The sequence below is a fragment of the Oncorhynchus clarkii genome, chromosome 29 (assembly GCF_045791955.1).
Source record: "Oncorhynchus clarkii lewisi isolate Uvic-CL-2024 chromosome 29, UVic_Ocla_1.0, whole genome shotgun sequence".
Lineage (NCBI taxonomy): Eukaryota > Metazoa > Chordata > Actinopteri > Salmoniformes > Salmonidae > Oncorhynchus > Oncorhynchus clarkii.
This window is the reverse complement of record NC_092175.1, coordinates 3,521,850-3,542,850: the sequence shown is the minus strand read 5'-3', so window position 1 is coordinate 3,542,850 and position 21,001 is coordinate 3,521,850. Positions and strand designations below refer to the sequence as shown.

The 21,001-nt window shown below is 41.9% G+C and overlaps 1 protein-coding gene across 1 annotated transcript; it reads right to left on the bottom strand.

Annotated features, from left to right (window-relative positions):
- Nucleotides 1-16,039: 16,039 nt before the first annotated feature.
- Nucleotides 16,040-19,832, bottom strand: LOC139387975 (protein SET-like). Its single transcript, XM_071134426.1, has 8 exons — nt 19,464-19,832; nt 18,486-18,543; nt 18,250-18,392; nt 17,954-18,057; nt 17,753-17,866; nt 17,438-17,608; nt 17,006-17,131; nt 16,040-16,841 (listed from the first exon to the last, which is right to left on the bottom strand). The coding sequence occupies exons 1-8, from the start codon at nt 19,531-19,533 to the stop codon at nt 16,821-16,823; spliced, it is 807 nt and encodes a 268-aa protein (XP_070990527.1). The 5' UTR covers nt 19,534-19,832; the 3' UTR covers nt 16,040-16,820.
- Between the last annotated feature and the right edge of the window lie 1,169 nt (nt 19,833-21,001).

Genomic DNA, 21,001 nt, shown 5'->3' with positions numbered 1-21,001 from the left:
TTAATATCTTTCTTGGTTTTTTTAGAACCTCCTGCAACTGGAAACTGACATTTCTACTTATTTCACCAAATCGAGAGAAAAGAAAGTATCCCCAAGAACAGGTTAGTTGAAAAATCTATGGTGGCGGTTTGTATGGGGCTTCCTCTAAAGCCCAGTAAAGGACACAAACAAATCTTTGGATATGTCATATCATATAATATTATCTGTAGCTAGTTAAATCAAATCATATCAAATTGTATTTGTCACGTGCCGAATAAAACAGTGCAATGCTTACTTACAAGCCCTTGGGCACAGGGACTATGGTGGTCTGCTTGAAGCATGTTGGTATTACAGACTCAATCACGGACAGGTTGAAAATGTCAGTCAAGATGATACTCTGAATTTTCCATTGCACAAATGTTTGACAGCAGTTAACCCAAGGGTCTCAGTATGTTTTGAAATGTGTCAGGCTTCATATAAATGCTGAAATGACAGGCTGTTGTCCAGGGTCAAGACAAGGTTTTTTTGCACTCTGGGATGGAGACACTGTGGAGTTGGAGTGGTCTTTGAGTGGACAGGCCTTCCCCGGGAGAAAGAGCAGCTCTGTCTTGTCAAGGTTGAGTTTGCGGTGGTGGGACCGATATCGAAGTTGAGATATCTGCCAGGCACGCATAATTGCGTGTCGCCAGCTGTGTGTCAGAAGGAGAAAAGTAGTTGAGTGTCATCCGCATAGCAATGATAGGAAAGACCATATGAGGTTATGACGGAGCCAAATGGTTAGAGTCAAGAAGATCGTTCTGAGAGAGATAACAAGAAAGTTGATCACAGACAGCACACTCAAGTGTTTTGGAAAGAAGGGATACAGGTCTATAGTTTTTGACGTCAGAGGAGGGGAGCGACTAGGGCCATTTTGAAGTCAGAAGAGACGCAGCCAGTGATCGGGGTGAGGGGATGGGGTCGAGTGGGCAGGTTGTCGGGCGGCCAGACCTCACTAGTCATAGGATTTCATCTGGAGAGAGAGGGAAGAAAGGGGTCAAGGCGTAGGATAGTTCTATGTGAGTGAGACCAGTGGACTCAATAGGCTGAGTGAATGATTAGTGGATGTCGTCAACCTTCTTTTCAAAGAAGCTGACAAAGTCGTCCGCAGACAGGAGTGAGGGAGGGGAGGAGGTGGAGGATTAAGGGGGGGAGGTGGAAAAGAGTTTCCTAGGGTTAGAGGCAGAATCTTGAAATTTAGAGTGGTAGAAAGTGGCTTTAGCAGCGGATACAGATGAAGAGGAGGTAGAGAGGAGGGAGTGAAAGGATGATAGGTCCTCTGGAAGTTTAGTTTCCTCCATTTTGCTCAGCTGCCCGCAGCCCTGTTCTGTAAGCTCGCAATGAGTCACTGAACTATGGAGCAGGAGGGGAGGGCCGAGCCGGCCGTTAGGAAAGGGCACAGTGCGAGTCATAGGATGCGGAAAGGGAGGAGAGTAGGGTTGAAGATGCAGAATCAGGAGACAGGAGGGAGAAGGATTTAGCAAACGGGGGAGATAATAGGATAGAAGAGGAAAAGAGTACTGGGAGAGAGAGAGCGAAGATTGTGACGACCATCTGGATAGGGGCTGAGTGGTTAGGGTTGGAGGAAAGGGAGACAGAAAAGGAAACAAAGTAGTGATCAGAGACCCGGAGGGTGGTTGCAGTGAGATTAGTAGGCAAAGAGCCTGTAGTAAAGATGAGATCAAGCAAATTGTCAGCCTTGTGAGTTGAAGGGGATTAGGAAAAGGTGAGGTCAAAAAAGGCAAGGCTGGGAAAGAGAGAGTTGGAAAGAAATTAATCGAAGACAGACATTGGGAGGTGGAAGTTGCCAGGTACGAAGAGCAGTGAGCCATCGTCAGGAAATTAGCTTATTAAGGTGTCAAGCTCACTGAGGAACTCTCCGAGGGCACCTGGTGGGCGATAGATAACAATAATGTTAAGCTTGAGTGTGCAAGTGACAGTGACAGCATGGAATTCAAATGAGGAGATTTTACAACTGAGAGAAATGAGAAAATCTCTACTTAGGACAAATGAGGAGATGTTTTCCACCACCGTGACGACCAGATGCTCTTGTTTATTTATTTATTTACCTTTATTTAACCAGGTAGGCAAGTTGAGAACAAGTTCTCATTTACTCTTGGGCAATGAAATAAAACGTAGTCAGATGAAGAAAGAGCAGCTGGATTAGCAGTGTTCTCTGGGGTGATCCATGTCGCCGTCAGGGCAAAAAAAGTCAAGGGACTGAAGATGAACTTGACATTCTTGACCGCAGATCCGCAGTTCCAAATGCTGCCAGAGATCCAGAATTCCACATAGGTTGTGCGCTAAATTAGAAGGGTTGCAGCCTACTAAGAAGCCACAGCGAAACCTCTAGCTAGGTTGTTAATTCTTGATACTACCCATCCCGGATCCGGGAGCGTAATCATCGACTGACACTAATTAGCATAACGCAACGGACATAAATATAACTAGAAAATATTCCTATTCATGAAAATCACAAGTGAAATATATTGAAACAGCTTAGCCTTTTGTTAATCACCCTGTCATCTTAGATTTTCAAAATATGCTTTACAGCCAAAGCAAGACAAGCATTTCTGTAAGTTTATCGATAGCCTAGCATAGCATTATGACCAGCTAGCAGCAGGTAACTTGGTCACGAAAATCAGAAAAGCAATTCAATTAAATCGTTTTCACTCACGAGACTCCCAGTTAGATTCTTTTTGTAGGCGAAATAGCTCCGTTTGTTCTTCACGTTTGGCTGAGAAATCAACCGGAAATTGCGGTCACGAAAATGCCGAAAAATATTTCAAATTAGCTCCATAATATCGACAGAAACATAGCAAGGTGTTTTTCAAATACCTATTCGATAATATATCCACCGGGACAATTGGTTTTTCAGTAGGTGCGAAAGGAAAAATGGCTGCCATCAGGTGACCACTTACACAATGTAACCGCTTACAGGTATTCTTAAACATAAAGGCGTAACACTACTTCACAATGCTGTAGACACCTTGGGGAATACGTAGAAAAAGTAATCTGGTTGATAGCCCATTCACTGCTCAATAGGGACGCATCGGAACGCAGAGCTTTCAAAACATGAGTCACTTCCGGATTGGATTTTTCTCAGGCTTTCACCTGCAATATCAATTCTGTTATACTCACAGACAATATTTTTACAGTTTTGAAACTTTAGAGTGTTTTCTATCCTAGGCTGTCAATTATATGCATATTCTAGCATCTTGTCCTGACAAAATATCCCATTTACTTTGGGAACGTTATTTTTCCAAAAAATGAACAGGTTAACAATATGAGTTCATAAGAAGGGATTGTGTGACACGGACAAGGAGTAATTAAATATAACGAACACCATTCCAAAACTAGTCTGGAGAGGAGTGGGTTAAGAAAGCAGATAGGGTCATTAACCTATTGTTGAACCGACGAAACTGAGCTCTGGGGTGTTTTAGATAAGGCAGTGAGTGCATTCCTAGGTTTTCTGTTAATTAGAACTGTCAGCTAAGTGGTGATCGATAATGATGAGGGTTCAAAAGTTAATTTAGTTGTGTTGTGTGTCCTGTGTATGTGCTAGTGGGTCAGAATTAACTTTGAATGAACTTTTAAAGTTCCCTTTGTCTCAGTCGAGAGGAGGAGATTCATTTTAGAAGCAATGAAATGACATCATGTTATTGTATATAAACTGTTGCTCATGGTAACGTGGCAGCTCGCTCCGAGAATAAATTATTTGATCTATTATTGATAAGATTGGTCTCCGTCTATTTTATGCAAACAAGAATCTTACAAATTCTCATAAAATAGATTAAGGGAATTCAATTAATGAAAACATATTGGAATAATTAAGTTACAGTAACACATTGACATAGTTATCTAGATAGGAGCACACTAATAATCTCCGCTACGACATTAGCTAAATATCAATGACCTTAATTGTATTTCTTCAACACAGACAGCCATGTTCTTCTTCTTCTTTAAAGTGTTATGGCAAACTACACCTATGTGTGTTTTGCGCCACCTACTTTACGGGTTATTGAAACAAAATGATTTATGAGGACTGAGCATTCATCGAGAGGATTCCTTGTAATGCCTCTGCAGAAAAATCTCCTTGTCCAAAAAAACACTCAGGCGCTCGACGATGCCTATTTGGTCAGATTTCCTCTCCGTTTGCGCTGTGCTGTTGATAATCAAAGTAATAAACGCTACAAAGTCCACCTTCTTGACATGCAACAGGATCAGGATCCCTCAATTGAAAAGGAATATTCTCTGGTGTCGCTACTACTGCCATTGCTTCTTTAACTTCACTCCTTTCTTCCACTCTTCTCAACGCCTCCAGATAGGAAATGTTCTGGACAGCCCTTATTCTTACCACCTCCGTCTTCTTCACCCTAACAGGACACTTTAGAAATTCGGGTGCACGTTCACCACCGCAATTGCAGCATTTAGATTCAGCTGGCATATAACACTCCCTGTCTACATACACTTGACACATGACCAAATAATGTACATTTATAACACTGCATGGGTTTGGGCATGAAGGCTCTGACAGGGAATCGCATATAGCCCAAATACACATGAAAAGGGAGAGACTTCATCAAAAAACAATAGAATGGATGGAGTGGGCTTCGGCACTCCACCTACTATTCGGGTCAATCGTTTGATCCAAACTGCTTGATCCAATTCTTCACGTATATCCTTTGCATTTACTTCTAGCGCCACCCCAGAGGTAACAACCTTGATAGGCGCCCTGCTTCGAAGATCTTCTTGGGGCACAGAGCACACTCCTTCTGTTCCATAGAAACACAGAAAAAAACTAAATTAGCCCACTTCTCATTATTCTCATCGACACCACCTCATCCAAATGCATCCGCAATTTCAACAGAGATTTCAAACTGATCTCCCAGGTAACCTAATCGATCCAAAACCCATATTCCAACCAAAAAATAATCAGAACTAGGTTTGGATTTACTAGTTTCCACTACCACTTTACTTCTCTTATTTCCTTTTGCATTCGCCACTGTAATCCAATTCTTCTCATCTCCTCTCAACACTTCATCTGATTCAAACAGAACACCTGCTTCCGCCATTTTCCCCCAACGTATTGACAGACAGCCATGTTTAGAGTTGGACTTCCGTTTATCACGGTATCGCACCAATGTGTAGTGAACAGTAGTGTGAGCAACAATAGTGTAATCAGCGGTTAACCTTCAAAATAAAAGTCCCCAATTGAAACTGATTAAAATAATCTGTTCCCTTCTAAGCGCCATGTGCATTACCCTTTCATTGGTCCAGAGTTGTCGTTTTGGCCCTGTTCGAATACTTTTACAATGCACCCTTCATTCTTCCCTTCCTTGAAGTAATCACTGATATGATTTGGTTGTATTGGTGAGAGCAATAGGGTGATACCTTGCTGATCTGTAAGCTAAGCATTTAACTCCAGTGTCCATGTTATGTTTATGAAATGTAAACATGAATATTGACACTGGAGTTAAAACCTTAGCTAATAGCCCATAGGCCGACAGATGGCGATATTGAAACGACTCAATATTGACATCTGCCAGTCATTGGGCTACTAAGCTAACTGATCTGCCTGCGACATTCAGGCCCTACCCTACCCAGGCTTGATTGCTTCTGCCAAATGTACAGTAGCGATGTGTTGTGATAATTGTGTTGTTTGCTCTATAACTTGTTAGTTCATATGCCTTGCGACTGTGATATATTGGCCTAAGGCCGAGACAATAAGAAGACAAAGTGGCAGAATAAATTCACCCACACCTTTGTTTCATCACAAAACCAGAGAGCAACCTCTGTCCTGTGAAGTCCACAAAGCATATTGCATGTAACAAAGTTACATGACCTACAGCATGGTCAAGCAAGTTAATGTTTCCAACATTTTCAGACTACCAAACAACTTTTATAACCATAGAACCCAAGTCGCAAAAAAAAAAAAACAGTTGCTGCCTCCACTGTTTCAGCACTATTTCAACTTCAACATTTCAACATCATCAAATCACCTAGGCTTAGTCTAATACAGTGGCAACTAAAAGATACCAAAAACAACTTAGTCCAATCAACGTAAGCTAAATATGATGTGGCTGTCCATGGTTTGGATTTATCTGTGTGTGTGTGTGTGTGTGCGCGCGTGTCTTCGTACCTTTCCCTAGGCTACCTGGCTAAAATGCTTGCTCGCTAGCCTAACTTCCTTTCACGGGCAATGTTAACTAGTTTAACATTAGCCTTCTACATCTAACTACATATTGAATTTCCATCTTCTCAGACCAGGGGCACAATGTATGAATTTATGGTTGGAATAGCATTGCCATTATAATCATTGGCTAGTACAGAGAATTTAATAAAACCACAAGTCCAAATCCCTATCTCCATCCATGGCAAATTTAGGATAGGGCCCATTTTCCGGAGGACAACAACACAACAATTCAAGTTGTTTCTGTCAATGACGTACTGCTCGATGTTATATGATTGGAGTGAAGCCAAATCAAAACTGACTTCTCTTGACGCTTTTTTTTTGGAGCGCCAGGACCATTTACAGTTGAGCTCACTTAGTTTAGCACAATGCTGATAAAAAAAATGATCAAGGGAGGCCAAATGCTTGCTGGCTTCCCTTGCATTCAATGCTACGACAATGTCCTACTCTTTTGGACCATACACCATCAGATATATGGCCTACATATACAGATACAGAGGGGTGCTGTTTTGTTCTCTCGGATGCTTTCTCCGGTAAAATATAATCATCCTCTGGTGAATGTAAGGACAATTATGAAACGCAGAGACAACAGATTGGGGGAAGCCTGGATTCCCTTGGCATCCATGAATACACATCCTGCCCTAAATCAGAAATAACTTAATTCGTTAGTAAATCCATTAGCTGCTCCTCTCTGCCTGTCACTCGCTTCCTGCTCATAGAGCCCCACAGTGAAGGTGTCATAATACCCGAAAACCTAGTGGGGAAACAGGGAAATGGTTCCAATTGTTTTTCCACCATTCATTTACCCAGGGGGAATTTTAGAAACACTTACATTAAGGAGTGTGTTTTGTGTAGGTTCACCTTGGTGTGATGTTTTGATAACCATGTAAATCTCTCTCGGACAAGGTGACTTTTATCAATACATTCATCTATATTTACCCTCAGATTCGTAAATGCTATTTAGCATCAAAGTAGACATCATGCAAGACGACAAATCCCTGCAAGCTCCTGCACATCATCTCTAGCTGACACCTTTGCTAACAGGTATTGTGTCAATTTAAAACTTGCACAAGACAGTTCAAGAATATATTGATAAAAGTCAACTTTTTCTAGAGAGATTTACACAATTATCAAAATGTCAAGCACTTATTGTGTTTCTAAAATCCCCTACGGGGAAAAATGTGGAGAATTGTGGAGAAACGATTGGAAATACTTCCTTGTTTGACCACTATGTTTTATGGGTATTGTGACTCATACTGCGGTACACTGTGGCAGCTCTGAGTTGGTGAGTATCCATCCATAGCAACAGCTCCACTTGGGCTGCTCTGCTCAATGACAAGACATGAGAGAGTAGTGAGCTGTTAACTACTTTTCGTCACTCTAGAACTCAAGGAACATTATTTTCTGAAAAAGAATCTCTCCTGTTTTATAATTGACGAGGTTGAAGCACTTCTGACACAAAGTTAAGATCTTAGTCAGATATGACTGTACTACGCAACAGAGCATGAGCAAATGCTCAGCTTCAAAATGTTAGTAATACATTTTGTGATACCCGAGCACTACCGTACCCTAGTTATTGATGAAAAACAGGCTCTAACCAGCACTAACCCGATGTACACTACCGTTTAAAAGTTTGGGGTCACTTAGAAATGTCCTTGTTTTTGAAAGAAAAGCATGTTTTATCCATTAAAATAACATCAAATGGATCAGAAATACAGTGTAGACATTGTTAATGTTGTAAATGACTAATGTAGCTGGAAATAGCTGAAGGCCAGCCTAGAAGGCCAGCATCCCGGAGTCGCCTCTTCACTGTTGATGCTGAGACTGGTGTTTTGCAGGTACTATTTAATGAAGCTGCCAGTTGAGGACTTGTGAGGCATCTGCTTCTCAAACAAGACACTCTAATGTACAGTCGTGGCCAAATGTTTTGAGAATGACACAAATATTAATTTCCACAAAGTTTGCTGCTTCAGTGTATTTAGGTATAATTACAAGCATTTCATAAGTGTCAAAGGCTTTTATTGACAATTACATGAAGTTGATGCAAAGAGTCAATATTTGCAGTGTTGACCCTTCTTTTTCAAGACCTCTGCAATCCGCCCTGGCATGCTGTCAATTAACTTCTGGGCCACATCCTGACTGATGGCAGCCCATTCTTGCATAATCAACGCTTGGAGATTGTCAGAATTTGTGGGTTTTTGTTTGTCCACCCGCCTCTTGAGGATTGACCACAAGTTCTCAATGGTATTAAGGTCTGGGGAGTTTCCTGGCCATGGACCTAAAATATCGATGTTTTGTTCCCCGAGCCACTTAGTTATCACTTTTGCGTTATGGCAAGGTGCTCCATCATGCTGGAAAAGGCATTGTTCGTCCCCAAATTGTTAGAGCCAATTTGCTCTGTTCTGTGAAGGGAGTAGTACACAGCGTTGTACGAAATCTTCAGTTTCTTGGCAATTTCTCACATGGAATAGCCTTCATTTCTCAGAACAAGAATAGACTGACAAGTTTCAGAAGAAAGTTATTTGTTTCTGGCCATTTTGAGCCTGTAATCGAACCCACAAATGCTGATCCTCCAGATACTCAACTAGTCTAAAGAAGGCCAATTTGATTGCTTCTTTAATCAGGACAACAGTTTTCAGCTGTGCTAACATAATTGCAAAAGGGGTCTCTAATGATCAATTTGAATTTTTAAATGATCAACTTGCATTAGCTAACACAACGTGCCATTGAAGCACAGGAGTGATGGTTGCTGATAATGGGCCTCTGTACACCTTTGTAGATATTCCATTAAAAAAAATGTCCAGCTACAATAGTAATTTACAACATTAACAATGTCTACAGTGTATTTCTGATCAATTTGATGTTATTTCAATGCACAAAAAAATTGCTTTTCTTTCAAAAACAAGTACATTTCTAAGTGACCCCAGACTTTTGAATGGTAGTGTATGTCGTCATTCTCCCTTGCTTGAGGAACAATTGATAACTAAAGAGGAAAGCCCCACCCCCCTTGTGCTATGTCATGACTTCCCTGGACCACCTACTGAGATGGGCCTTTTGTTATGTAAATCAGGTGTTAAACAGGGTGAAAATGAGACTGGAGTGCCACTTTAAGGTGTTTACATATCCTAATAATTCGAAAGATTGCTCAAAAAAACTGTTTTTTTTATCGTCGTATGCTTACTTAGATTATGACCGTACTCAGATTAAGATAAGCAGAGTAAGGTGTTTACATGACTGATGCCATACTTGGCCTACTGCCATAATCACTTTAATTATTAGTGTGCATATAAATGTACTTACATGATTGTCAAGACAATTTTTTGTCATGACAAACGAGTGACAAGGAGACTTGCACGCAAGCTAGATCTGACCTAAGAGGGTCACATTCTCTGGGCCGTGTTCGAATACTATTACCTTCTCATATGTATTCAGTGGTAGAATTCTCAACTGCCACGAGTCAGCCGAAGTTGCTGCACTGTTTGAGAGATCTAGCAAGTAAGAATTTCATTGTACGATGTGTACGTACACTTTACTGTATCCTGTGTGTATGTCAAATAAACTTCGATTTGACTACTTTGAAGAAATGCCAGATCTGGATATTGAAAGCTGTGACAGAACTTGCTTAGGGACAGATCGAAATGTACTGGGGGGAGGGGCTGGTCCAACTCAAGGTGTCATAAAAAAATGCATCCACTCCCCAAAGTTACATATATTTTCACATGACCGTCCCCTTGTACTGTAAAATAAATTGAACACCCTAACCCCTCAGAATGAACTTAAAATAATGTTTAGGAGCACAAATAATAACTGTAGAAACACTGTGTTTATAAAAGTGGATATCGACTTTGCCACTTCAGCATACTTTTGTGGCACAGTCGATGCCAAGCAGGGCTACGGGCCAGAAGGTTGAGGGTTCACCGACCACCCGCAGACAAGCTCACTCTCCCTGAATGTTTCATTACACTACGATCAGAGCCGGCTGCAGACAATGATTAGCTAGGGGGAAGTCAGATTTTCAACATTTTGATGGGCTCCCGAGTGGCACAGCGGTCTAAGGCACTGCACCTCAGTGCTAGAGGCGTCACTACAGACATGCTGGTTTGATTCCATGCTGTATCACAACCAGCCGTGATTGGGAGTCTCATAGGGCGGCACACAATTGGCCCAGCATCGTCCGGGTTTGGCCAGTGTCGGCTGTCATTATAAATAAGAATTTGTTCTTAACTGACTTGCTAGCACTGGAAAGTTGTAAGTTCCTGGGCCTACACATCACAGATAAAAAATAAATGGCCCACCCACACAGACAGTGTGGTGAAGAACCTCAGGAGGCTGAAGAAATTTGGCCTGTCACCCAAAACCCTGACAAACTTTTACAGATGCACAACCGAGAGCATCCTGTCGAGCTCAACCGCAAGGCTCTCCAGAGAGTGGTGCGGTCTGCACAACGCATCACCAGGGGCAAACTACCTGCCCTCCATGACCCCTACAGCACCCGATGTCACAGGAAGGCCAAAAAGATCATCAAAGACAACAACCACCTGAGCCACTTCCTGTTCACAACGCTATCATCCAGAAGGCGAAGTCAGTACAGGTGCATCAAAGCTGGGAGCGAGAGACTGAAAAACAGCTTCTATCTCAAGGCCATCAGACTGTTAAGCAGCCCTCACTAACTCAGTGAGGCTGCTGCCAACATATAGACTCAAATCTCTGGCCACTTAAATAAATGGATAACTAGTCACTTTACATATCTTACATTACTCATATCACATGTATATACTGTATTTTATACCATCTACTGCACCTTGTCTATGCTGCTTGGCCATCGCTCATGTACATATTCTCATTCACCCCTTTAGATTTGTGTCTATTAGGTAGTTGTTGGGGAAATGTTAGATTACTTGTTAGATATTACTGTACTGTTGGAACTAGAAGCACAAGCATTTCACTACACTCGCATTACCATCTGCTAACCATGTGTATGTGACCAATAAAATGTGATTTGATTTGCCTAGTTAAATAAAGGTTACATTTCAAATAAATAAATACATGCATATTTATAATTATATAGAATATATGCAACAAATTTTCCACCAACAAGTTTCTGTGGCAATGCGCCACATAACCATAAACAAAGCATACCGACTTCGGGCACTTCAATATCATGGTTTGCGTTTTCAACACAGCAATGAATATAGACTATGTAAATCTCAAACAAACACAAACAAATACATCCCTCCCTACCTTGCAGGCTTACCCAGGTTTACCCAAGCTTGGCTTGACACCTGGCCAAACCCCCCCCTTTCCCGGACGACGCTGGGCCAATTGTGCGCTGCCCATATGGGACTCCCGATCACGGCCGGTTGTGAAACAGTCCGGGATCGAACCGGTCTGATGTTGGCCACTGCACAGTTTGGATTGATTGATTTCATGTCAGTAAAAAAATGATACACACAGAAATATATTTCTTAAAGTGACCAACATTGAACAATAAAGTCGGGGACTTAATTCCATTGTGGTCCCTATTTTTTTTAAAACATATAGTCATATACAATTACATAGATACAGACACATTACAGAGCAAGAGATGAAAATAAGCTCAACCTCCAGATGAGTATGAGGGGTGTGTTTAAGTACAATTCCTACAAGCTTGTTTGGCTGGTAGCTTATTCTTTAGATGTCTGTGGCTGCTGGTGATCCATGATGTGCATAATCAAAGTGACACTGGACTAGTGCACTTGCCAGAGTCTTTAGGGTGTCTATAGCTAGGTTTCCATCCAATTGGCGACAGATTTTCATGTGATTATTCTAATATCTTCATAAAAACAATATGCAATTTCAAAATTTATTTTAGGAAAATTTGACACCGAACAACATGACCTGGAAGATTTTAATTTACCAGACATTTGAGAAATGTTATGGACATCCATATGCATTCAGATCCAACCTGGTGCAGCCAGCACAATCAATAAATGAGGGATGTTGGCCAAATGAGCCACATTTATGTGCCCTTAAAAACAGCCTATAACAAATGACTAAAACACTGTTCCTTGTGTTTCGATGTATAGCATATGCAAAACTTTATAGACAATTTTTATTTTTGGGGGGGGGGGGGTTATGCTACTTTCCTAAAACAATAATTGTCCACCTCACGATTCTGCTGTCAGACATTTGAGCACTAAATGTATCAGGGCATTGCATGCAAAGGCCTATTCATGGGTTGCATGTTTCGTCACAATATTGTTTTGAACTTTAGTGTTGTACTGACACCCAACTGAGCATTCTACTTAATGCATCATCAATGAGCGCTGATGAAGATTTCATCAAAAGTGCATTACAGTGGCTTGGAGATACAATGCCATTCAAAAGGAGGCAAATAATTTGAAGGAAAACCTTTTGTCATTATCTTGATATCACCATATTGACTTTACAGTATAACGTTAGCTAGTTAGCTAAAATTGAGGGGAGGTCACCTGGTTTTAACTAGCTAACGTTAGCATAACTTTGCTAGCTAATGACATTGCCAGCTGTCTAAAGTAAATTTGACGACATGATAATACTGTCAAAGTTGTTTCCTACTAAACATTTGACTACTTTAGCAATGTCATCGTATTTCCAAGCACTATAGTGTAACTTACACTAAACAGTCGTTAGCCTCTATAGCTTATTAGACTATTGCGCCACCGGTAGAGAGAGAACGTTCATAACAATGGCATGACGAGATCGAGTGACAAAGGTGCAACCTATGAAAAGGCGTTGGTGTCCACTGTATGATATTCATATTTTAATAAATATACTAATATATATATATACACTGAACAAAAATATAAACGCAACATATAAAGTGTTGGTACCACGATTCTTGAGCTGAAAGATAAGATCCCAGAAATGTTCCATTTTGTGCACAAATTTGTTTACATCCCCATTAGTGAGCATTTCTCCTGTTCACCAGAGCTGTTGCTAGATCATTTAATGTTAATTGCTCTACCATAAGCTGCCTCCAACGGCGTTTTAGAGAATTTGGCAGTACACAACCGCAGACCACTCCAGCCAGGATCTCCACATCCGGCTTCTTCACCTGACCAGCTGATGAAACTGAGGAGTATTTCTGTCTGTAATAAAGCCCCTTTGTGGGGAAAAACTCATTCTGATATGGCTGCGCCTCTGCCCAGTCATGTGAAATACATAGATTGGGGCCTGATGAATTCATGTCATTTGACTGATTTCTTTATAAACTCAGCAAAACATCCCTTTTTCAGGAGCCTGTCTTTCAAAGACAATTCGTAAAAATCTAAATAACTTCACAGATCTTCATTGTAAAGGGGTTAAACACTGTTTCCCATGCTTGTTCAATGAACCATAAACAATTAATGATCACACCTGCGGGACAGGTACAGGATGGCAACAACAACTGTCCGAGATACACCAGGATCGCACAATCCCTCCATCAGTGCTCAGACTGTCCGCAATAGGCTGAGAGAGGCTGGACTGAGGGCTTGTAGGCCTGTTGTAATGCAGGTCCTCACCAAAAATTACTGGTAACAAAGTCGCCTATGGGCACAAACCCACCTTCGCTGGACCAGACAGGACTGGCAAAAAGTGCTCTTCACTGACGAGTCACAGTTTTGTCTCACCAGGGGTGATGGTCGGAATCACGTTTATCATCGAAGGAAAGAGCGTTACACCGAAGCCTGTACTCTGAAACGGGATCGATTTGGAGGTGGAGGGTCTGTCTTGGTCTGTGGTGGAGTGTCACAGTATCATCAGACTGAGCTTGTTGTCTTTGCAGGCAATCTCAACGCTGTGCGTTACAGGGAAGACATCCTCCTCCCTCATGTGGTACCCTTCCTGCAGGCTCATCCTGACATGACCCTCCAGCATGACAATGCCACTAGCCATACTGCTCATTCTGTGCGTAATTTCCTGCAAGACAGGAATGTCAGTGTTCTGCCATGGTCAGCGAAGAGCCCGGATCTCAATCCCATTGAGCACCTCTGGGACCTGTTGGATCGTCCAGAAATGAACGGGAACTTGCAGGTGCCTTGGTGGAAGAGTGGGGTAACAACTCACAGCAAGAACTGGTAAATCTGGTGCAGTCCATGAGGAGATGCACTGCAGTACTTAATGGAGCTGGTGGCCACACCAGATACTGACTGATACTTTTGATTTTGACCCCCCCCCCCTTTGTTCAGGGACACATTATTACATTTCTGTTGGTCACGTCTGTGGATCTTGTTCAGTTTATGTCTCAGTTGTTGAATCTTATGTTCATACAAATATTTACACGTTAAGTGTAAATAAACACAGTTGACTGTTCATGAACTGTAACTCAGTATAATTGTTGCATGTTGTGTTTACATTTTAGTTCAGTACATATAGCCTATATAATGGGAGAAAAGCTTAGGCCTAACCCCAGAGAGATAGATATATGCCAGTGGCATGCTATGACTCCAACATGCATTTCTTTGTCAGATGGCTACTGCGTCTGCTATACAAATATAGACGTACAGGAGGGTAAATTCATAAATCTTCTAGCTGAATATTTTGGATAAAGATAAGCATAATATTTTTAGATTATAGGAGTAACTCTGGTAGGCTAGAAACAGACTTCCTCACCTCAAACTCAACTGTCGGAGTCAGTTGGAGCACCGGGGCACAATGCCTTCATATCATAGGCTGCATTAGCTAAAGCTTAATAATAGCCACACCATAACCTCACAAACTTTTCTAAACTTTATTAGGGTAATATAAAAAGTCAAGCCATTGTTTATAGGGAAAATATGAGCAGAAGAACAAATGTAAACCAGGGAAAAAACACATTAAGGGTCCCCCGCCAAAGCAAAAAATAAATAAAATAAGTTTGACAACCCTCTATTCTGGACCCCCCCAGTAAATATTTTTTAGTAGACAAAGATCCTATTGAAAATGAATGAATCCCCCATTCAAACCCAGTATTAAAAGGTACCCTTTAAAGTGGACAAACTGGCTGTCTTTTAACTATATAATAATGCTTGAAATGGCATCTTCATGGTTAGAACGATCTTGAAAATATATGATTATCAGTAGAAGGTAGACAGTCAGTCACATAATACAACACATTTGTTGAGACAAGCTGCCCCTGTATGGAGAATATGTTGTGGGGTTATTAAAGTTCACCATGTCACAATTTGATATTAGATGGTTCTTCACCTTGAAAATAGTCTTGAGCCATGAAAAACTGTAATCCATAGTAGTTATTTTAACAGCCATTACAAACTCCGCTAGAAGTGATGGGGGCATGTGAGCATATTTATAATTTTTGGTTAAAATGGCCAGATGAACAAACCAAATATGAAGTTGATTTAAACTTTTTATTTTATACATGCTCACATCACCTCCATACATTTTTTTGCCAGTGGTAGCTAATGTTAGATGAAGTTTATAATGGCATTTTAAAGAAAACTGGGTGAAGAACATCCAACATCAAGCTGTAATAGTGAACTTCCCATTTAAGGACCTGGCTCAAGGGCCCAAACGGTAGGTGAATGTCCTAAGTGAACCTAGCAGCCCTCTAGTTGCCAGATCAATTACGCCTGGCCCAGGATTCAAACCGGTCAACTTTAAACCACAGGTCCAACGTTCTTAGCCGCTAGGCTACCTACCGCCCAATTCTTTCCCGATCAGCATAAAGTGGATATTTACTCCTACACAACACTGTCAATACACTCAGACACTACCCTACACATGAATGTATTACATTTATTTATCGTTACAAAGCAACTGGTACACTTAAATGTGAACATGAACAGTTTTCCAGTAGAAAAGGTGGAGAAGAACACCAGTGTAGATTCCATATGAGATTATACATGGTCTTTATTTTCTCTATAAATAACCTGTTAATTAGCCAAGCTCAAAATTACAAGAGGAAATTGTTTTGTTTTTATTAAAAATTTAATTTTCCAAACCTCATGGGTGTCTGTAAAACATTACAATGAAAAGTCAATCAACAAACCCAAATGCGCCAAATGCCCACTCGACCCACCAAACCCCATTTAACGATCTACAATAACTGTGTCATACCAAGATATCGACCCCAAAACATTTACAACAGTTGACAGGAAGAAGCTGATGCTTTCCATTAGTACAACACATGACAAAGAAAAAAAGCTGTCAACTCCAGGAGGCCCCCCAAACGCTGCGTTAAAGAAAATGTATATATATATATATATTTTTTTTTAAAGGTGTCTAGAGATGCTATTATCACTGCACCATGACTCCTCTTTATTCAACTCACAACTTTAACAGAAACCTTATTTATATATCATACATATATAAATTGTTATTCAAAATTATTGGTCTATACGATGACGTGCAGAATGCCAGTACTTAAATTTTATTGGTCTTCGGGGACACGTGTAGTAGTTTTATGACAGATTGCCACTAGCTTTCTGATATGGGCATGGTGTGGAAATTAACGCATCTATAGACATGGTATGGACAGGCGGACACTTGTAGAACAGGAGAGAGCACAAAATACAAAAATAAAATGAAAACAAATATTCTTGCTCCCAAGGGTTGAAGGATGATTGAAAGGAAAGAACAGGGAAAGGTGTAGGTTGGAATGTTCCTTTCAACCTTAATCATCCTCGCCGTCCTCCTGTAGAAGAGATACACATTTACCCACATGCCTATAAAGACTAACATTCCAGACAAGTGACAGACACCTTACATTACAAGCGACAGTCTTCCACTACATAAACATTTATAAAAAAGGCAGGGACAGTTTTACAATAGTGGGAAAAAATGTTTAACGGAAGTTACCTCTCCATCCTCTTCATCATCTTCCTCGCCTTCATCCTCATCTCCTTCCTCATCGATGTCTTCCAAGCCCTCTTCGTCATCATCATCGTCGTCACCTTCCCCTTCCTCATCATCCATGTCAGGGACCTGGTAGAGTTGAGAGATGATATATTAATGAGTCCCAAACACAGCACAAACTAACAACGATGTAGGCATGAGCTGATCTTCAGTTTGAAATTGAGGCATCCAGTTGAGTTGTCTAGGTGGCTGGATATGGTTGTCAGTCATGTTCATTAGAACCCTATTACAGATGACCCCTTGGTCTAATGCCATGGCCCCAATGCAAATAGATTTTAGATAACTAAGAAACACAGCAAATACTTTACCTGGCCTACCAGAGCAAGACACCATGGGAGTCAACAAAGAACTATAGACAATAGCATGGAATCATACCAGGTAATACTGTAACGGGTTGGGCCAGATGTCATCCTTGACGACCTCTCCTAGTTCGTCTGCCCCTGCGTCGGAGTGATCTGTGAACCAGGTAAAGAAGCTCTCTGGTTCTTCGTGTTGCCTCTTCTTACCCGCTTTGTTTGGCGTTTGGCTGGCACGCTTTGTCAAGTCCTGAGATCAAAGGAAATTACAAAATAATCACAAGCAGTAAGACCATACATTTTGCTTTGATTTCCTGCAGCATGACAGACGGCAATTGAAATTCAAATTTTTTTTATAGACCATTTACTTTAGGTTGTAGATGTGTAAACATACCTTTCCAGCCTTCCATTTGATTTCAGTTGACTTTGAAGATGGGTCCCCACTTTCATTCAAGTGAAACTCTTTGGAGAGAATTTTGTTCTCAAAGTACGGGTTCTCATCGAAGTACTGAGAAATAAAGCAAGAATCTGGTTAACTAATGCACTGTTCTGATTATATAACATGCACAATTCCTACAAAGATTAAAAAACTCACAAAATCTATTCTGTAACCCGACTTGATGTCCTCAAACTCAGTCACCTCCACCCTGGTAAGGTAATGAAGTGCCTCCTCATCCTCCTCACCAAGAAGGGCTGAAACTGACAACACAAATACAACCATAGATTAGTCAATGGACAGCAGCAGTTTGTATACCAACAGCTTAACCATCAGACTGTGATAATGGTGGTTGGCATATATACAAAAATATATGTGCAGAATCCGACCATTTACAATAAGTCTTCATTCATCAAGAACGTGAAGTAGTAGAAGAGCATACTATCTGCATTTACCTTGTGGATGGTTAACAAATGTTGTGACCCAGAAGTTGGGGATTTTTGCTATGAGTTCTGACCGCTTCTGGAAGAATGGCTGGCGTAATTTATTGTACTTCTGCTCTACTTTTAAAATCTCCTCGCTGGCCTGTTCGTTCAATCTAAAGGGGAGAAAATCACGCACAAAATATTATTAGATCATAGTCATAAGGTACATGGGCAGTCTTGAAAATGTGTGAGGATAATTAACTCACCTGTCAATTTCATTCTGTACTTCGTCAATGTGTTCAATAGCTTCCTGTTGCTCTTTTTCTGAAGAGAGATGAAATACGGTCTTAATTTTGTTAAAAGACAATGACGAAATTGGATGTGCATTTCTATGCAGAAAATATTGCTGGCTGTAAATAAACAGTGTAAACACGTCCGGTACATAAACACTTCAGCATGAGGTACCCATGGGATAAGTAGCTATGCATTCCAACATATTTCGTAGTATCTTGAGCTATCAAGAAGTTAGCTCGCTAGCTAAGGTAGCCAAAGCACTGATGCAGCTTCCTGCAGTTTCTCAAGGCCGCGTGGTTTGAATGAAGGGGGCACGCTTGGGACTGTTTTCGCCCCTCACCGACATGCCTGTTACTAGTATCATCCGCCAGAATGTATCTTACGAACGCAATATTTAGCTGTTATCTTTCATTCCGTGCCAGTTCTAATACTGCAATTTCTTGAGTTATTTCCATTCGTGTGTGCAAATCGCAATGGCGGAGCAACAATGAATGTTGGGCCTCACGAAAACAAATGTTATCTAGTTAGCGCATGTTAGTTTACTAACTGGCTAGTTCGTAAACAACTAACGTTAGATAACAAAAAACGTGTAAAACAATGTAACATGTGCAATGTAGTTAACCTTAACAAGTTAGTTACTTTCATTTGTAAGTAAACGCGAATCCCTCCCAAACATGCGTGGCACAATGAGCTTGTGCAAAGCACAACATGGCCTCCAACGTTGTAACGTTAGCATAGCGGGCTAGTCAGTAAGCTAACGTTAGGTCGCAGATCCATTCTCACTGTGCGAGCAATCAAAATTATTTGGCTAAAACCTACATCAAGAAGCATTTAGTGGCAGGCTAACTAAACGGGTGATAACTAAAAACAAATGAATACGCCATGGCTATTGCCAGGTAAAAACAACTGAAAATGGCGTTGTAACATTACAGGAGGCCGCCATTTCTTACCGGAGGTCTCGTCCGCTCCATCATGATTCGAGTTCTCCTTTCTACCGACTTTCGCCGCCGAGGCTGACATGATTTTCGAACACCTTAGATGTTTGAGACAGAATATATATTCCCAGTTGTTCAGATGTCTCCTCGGGGAAGAGAAAAGTTACGTTCCACCTTCAACGGTGGAGAGTGCGAATAACGCGCGTGTCGTGAACAAGAGAGGCTTTGCTCATGCACACACACGGTCGCCAGAACGCGCCTTCCAAAAGTAGGAAAAAACTCCGCCCCAGACAGAACGACTAATCGCATAATTTCCACTCGAGGAAGTGTTTACCGGTTTCCACTAGTTACAACAGCCAAATTGGTCTAGATCATAAAATGTATGAAAACAAAAATGTAGGGTTAGGTGTAAGGTTAGAAGTGAGGTTAAGGTTAGACGGGGTTTATTACTGTAATGACCGGACTAGATCACAAAGGAACAATTGTCCAGATAATTGAGTTTACGAATTGACGGTTTATTAACCCAACTTTACACAGGCTACTGTTTGGCTGTAGCCCACGCCAAATAAATGAAAGATACCCCACAAACCAACCCTGGCCTTCTCTTGTGAAACCCAGACGTAAGAGGAAGAACAATGGCTAAACCCAGACGTAAGAGGAAGAACAATGGCTAAACCTGGTCTTAACTTCTAACGCTCCATCCCCCTGCCCAACCCCCTTCCACACCACTCTGCCAACCACCAGGATGCCTGGCATCAGAGCATTCCAGGCATTCCCGTGATTGGCAGATAGCAGGTTGATTGGCATGTCGAACACTGGGTACTGGTAAGTACAACACAACCAACCAATAGCCTAACACATAACACACAGCAGTCTGTGCAGGTCCCTACACAGCCCCCCCCCCCACCACAAAGTCCCTCATCCCCGAGGGAACAAACAAAGTCTCTGAAGCGACCCAGAGGTCTCCTTTGCCTGCATGGCCGTGATGGTCGCAGTGTCCAGATGTGAAACAGGGGGCTCCGTCCGTGGCAGGGGGCTGCCCCTCTGGGACCCAGGGGATGAAGTCAGGGATATGGGGGACAAGGAAGCGGGAACGGGGAATACAGTCTGTGGCTCAGGGGAACCACGCGGTGACACAGGGAGGGAGACAGGGGAAGTGGGCTGTCTGGAGCTTTGTCTGCGGCACCTGGGGGTGGGTGCCTAGAGAATGTCATTGCCAGAGAGGGGAATTGTGGGGGTCCCTGGGGTTTGGGGAGAAGAGGCCCCTCTGTATGGGGCTAACCTGTCCCGGTGCAGTGCCACCCTTCCCCCCCTTGGGAGGAAGCTGCACCCGGTAAACAACCTCCCCTACCCTCTCCAGGACACTGCAGTGACTGTCCAAGTTGGTGCATCTGCCTTTTTTCCTTTGGGGGCTGGCTGTAGACCCTGACCAGCTCCCCAGCCACAAAGTGCCTTCCCCGGGTGTGCACGTCATAGTTCCTCTTCTGCCTCACACCTGCATTCACCAGCTGTGGGCTGTCTCCAGGCGGTCCTGGAGTCTCCGGGCATACTCC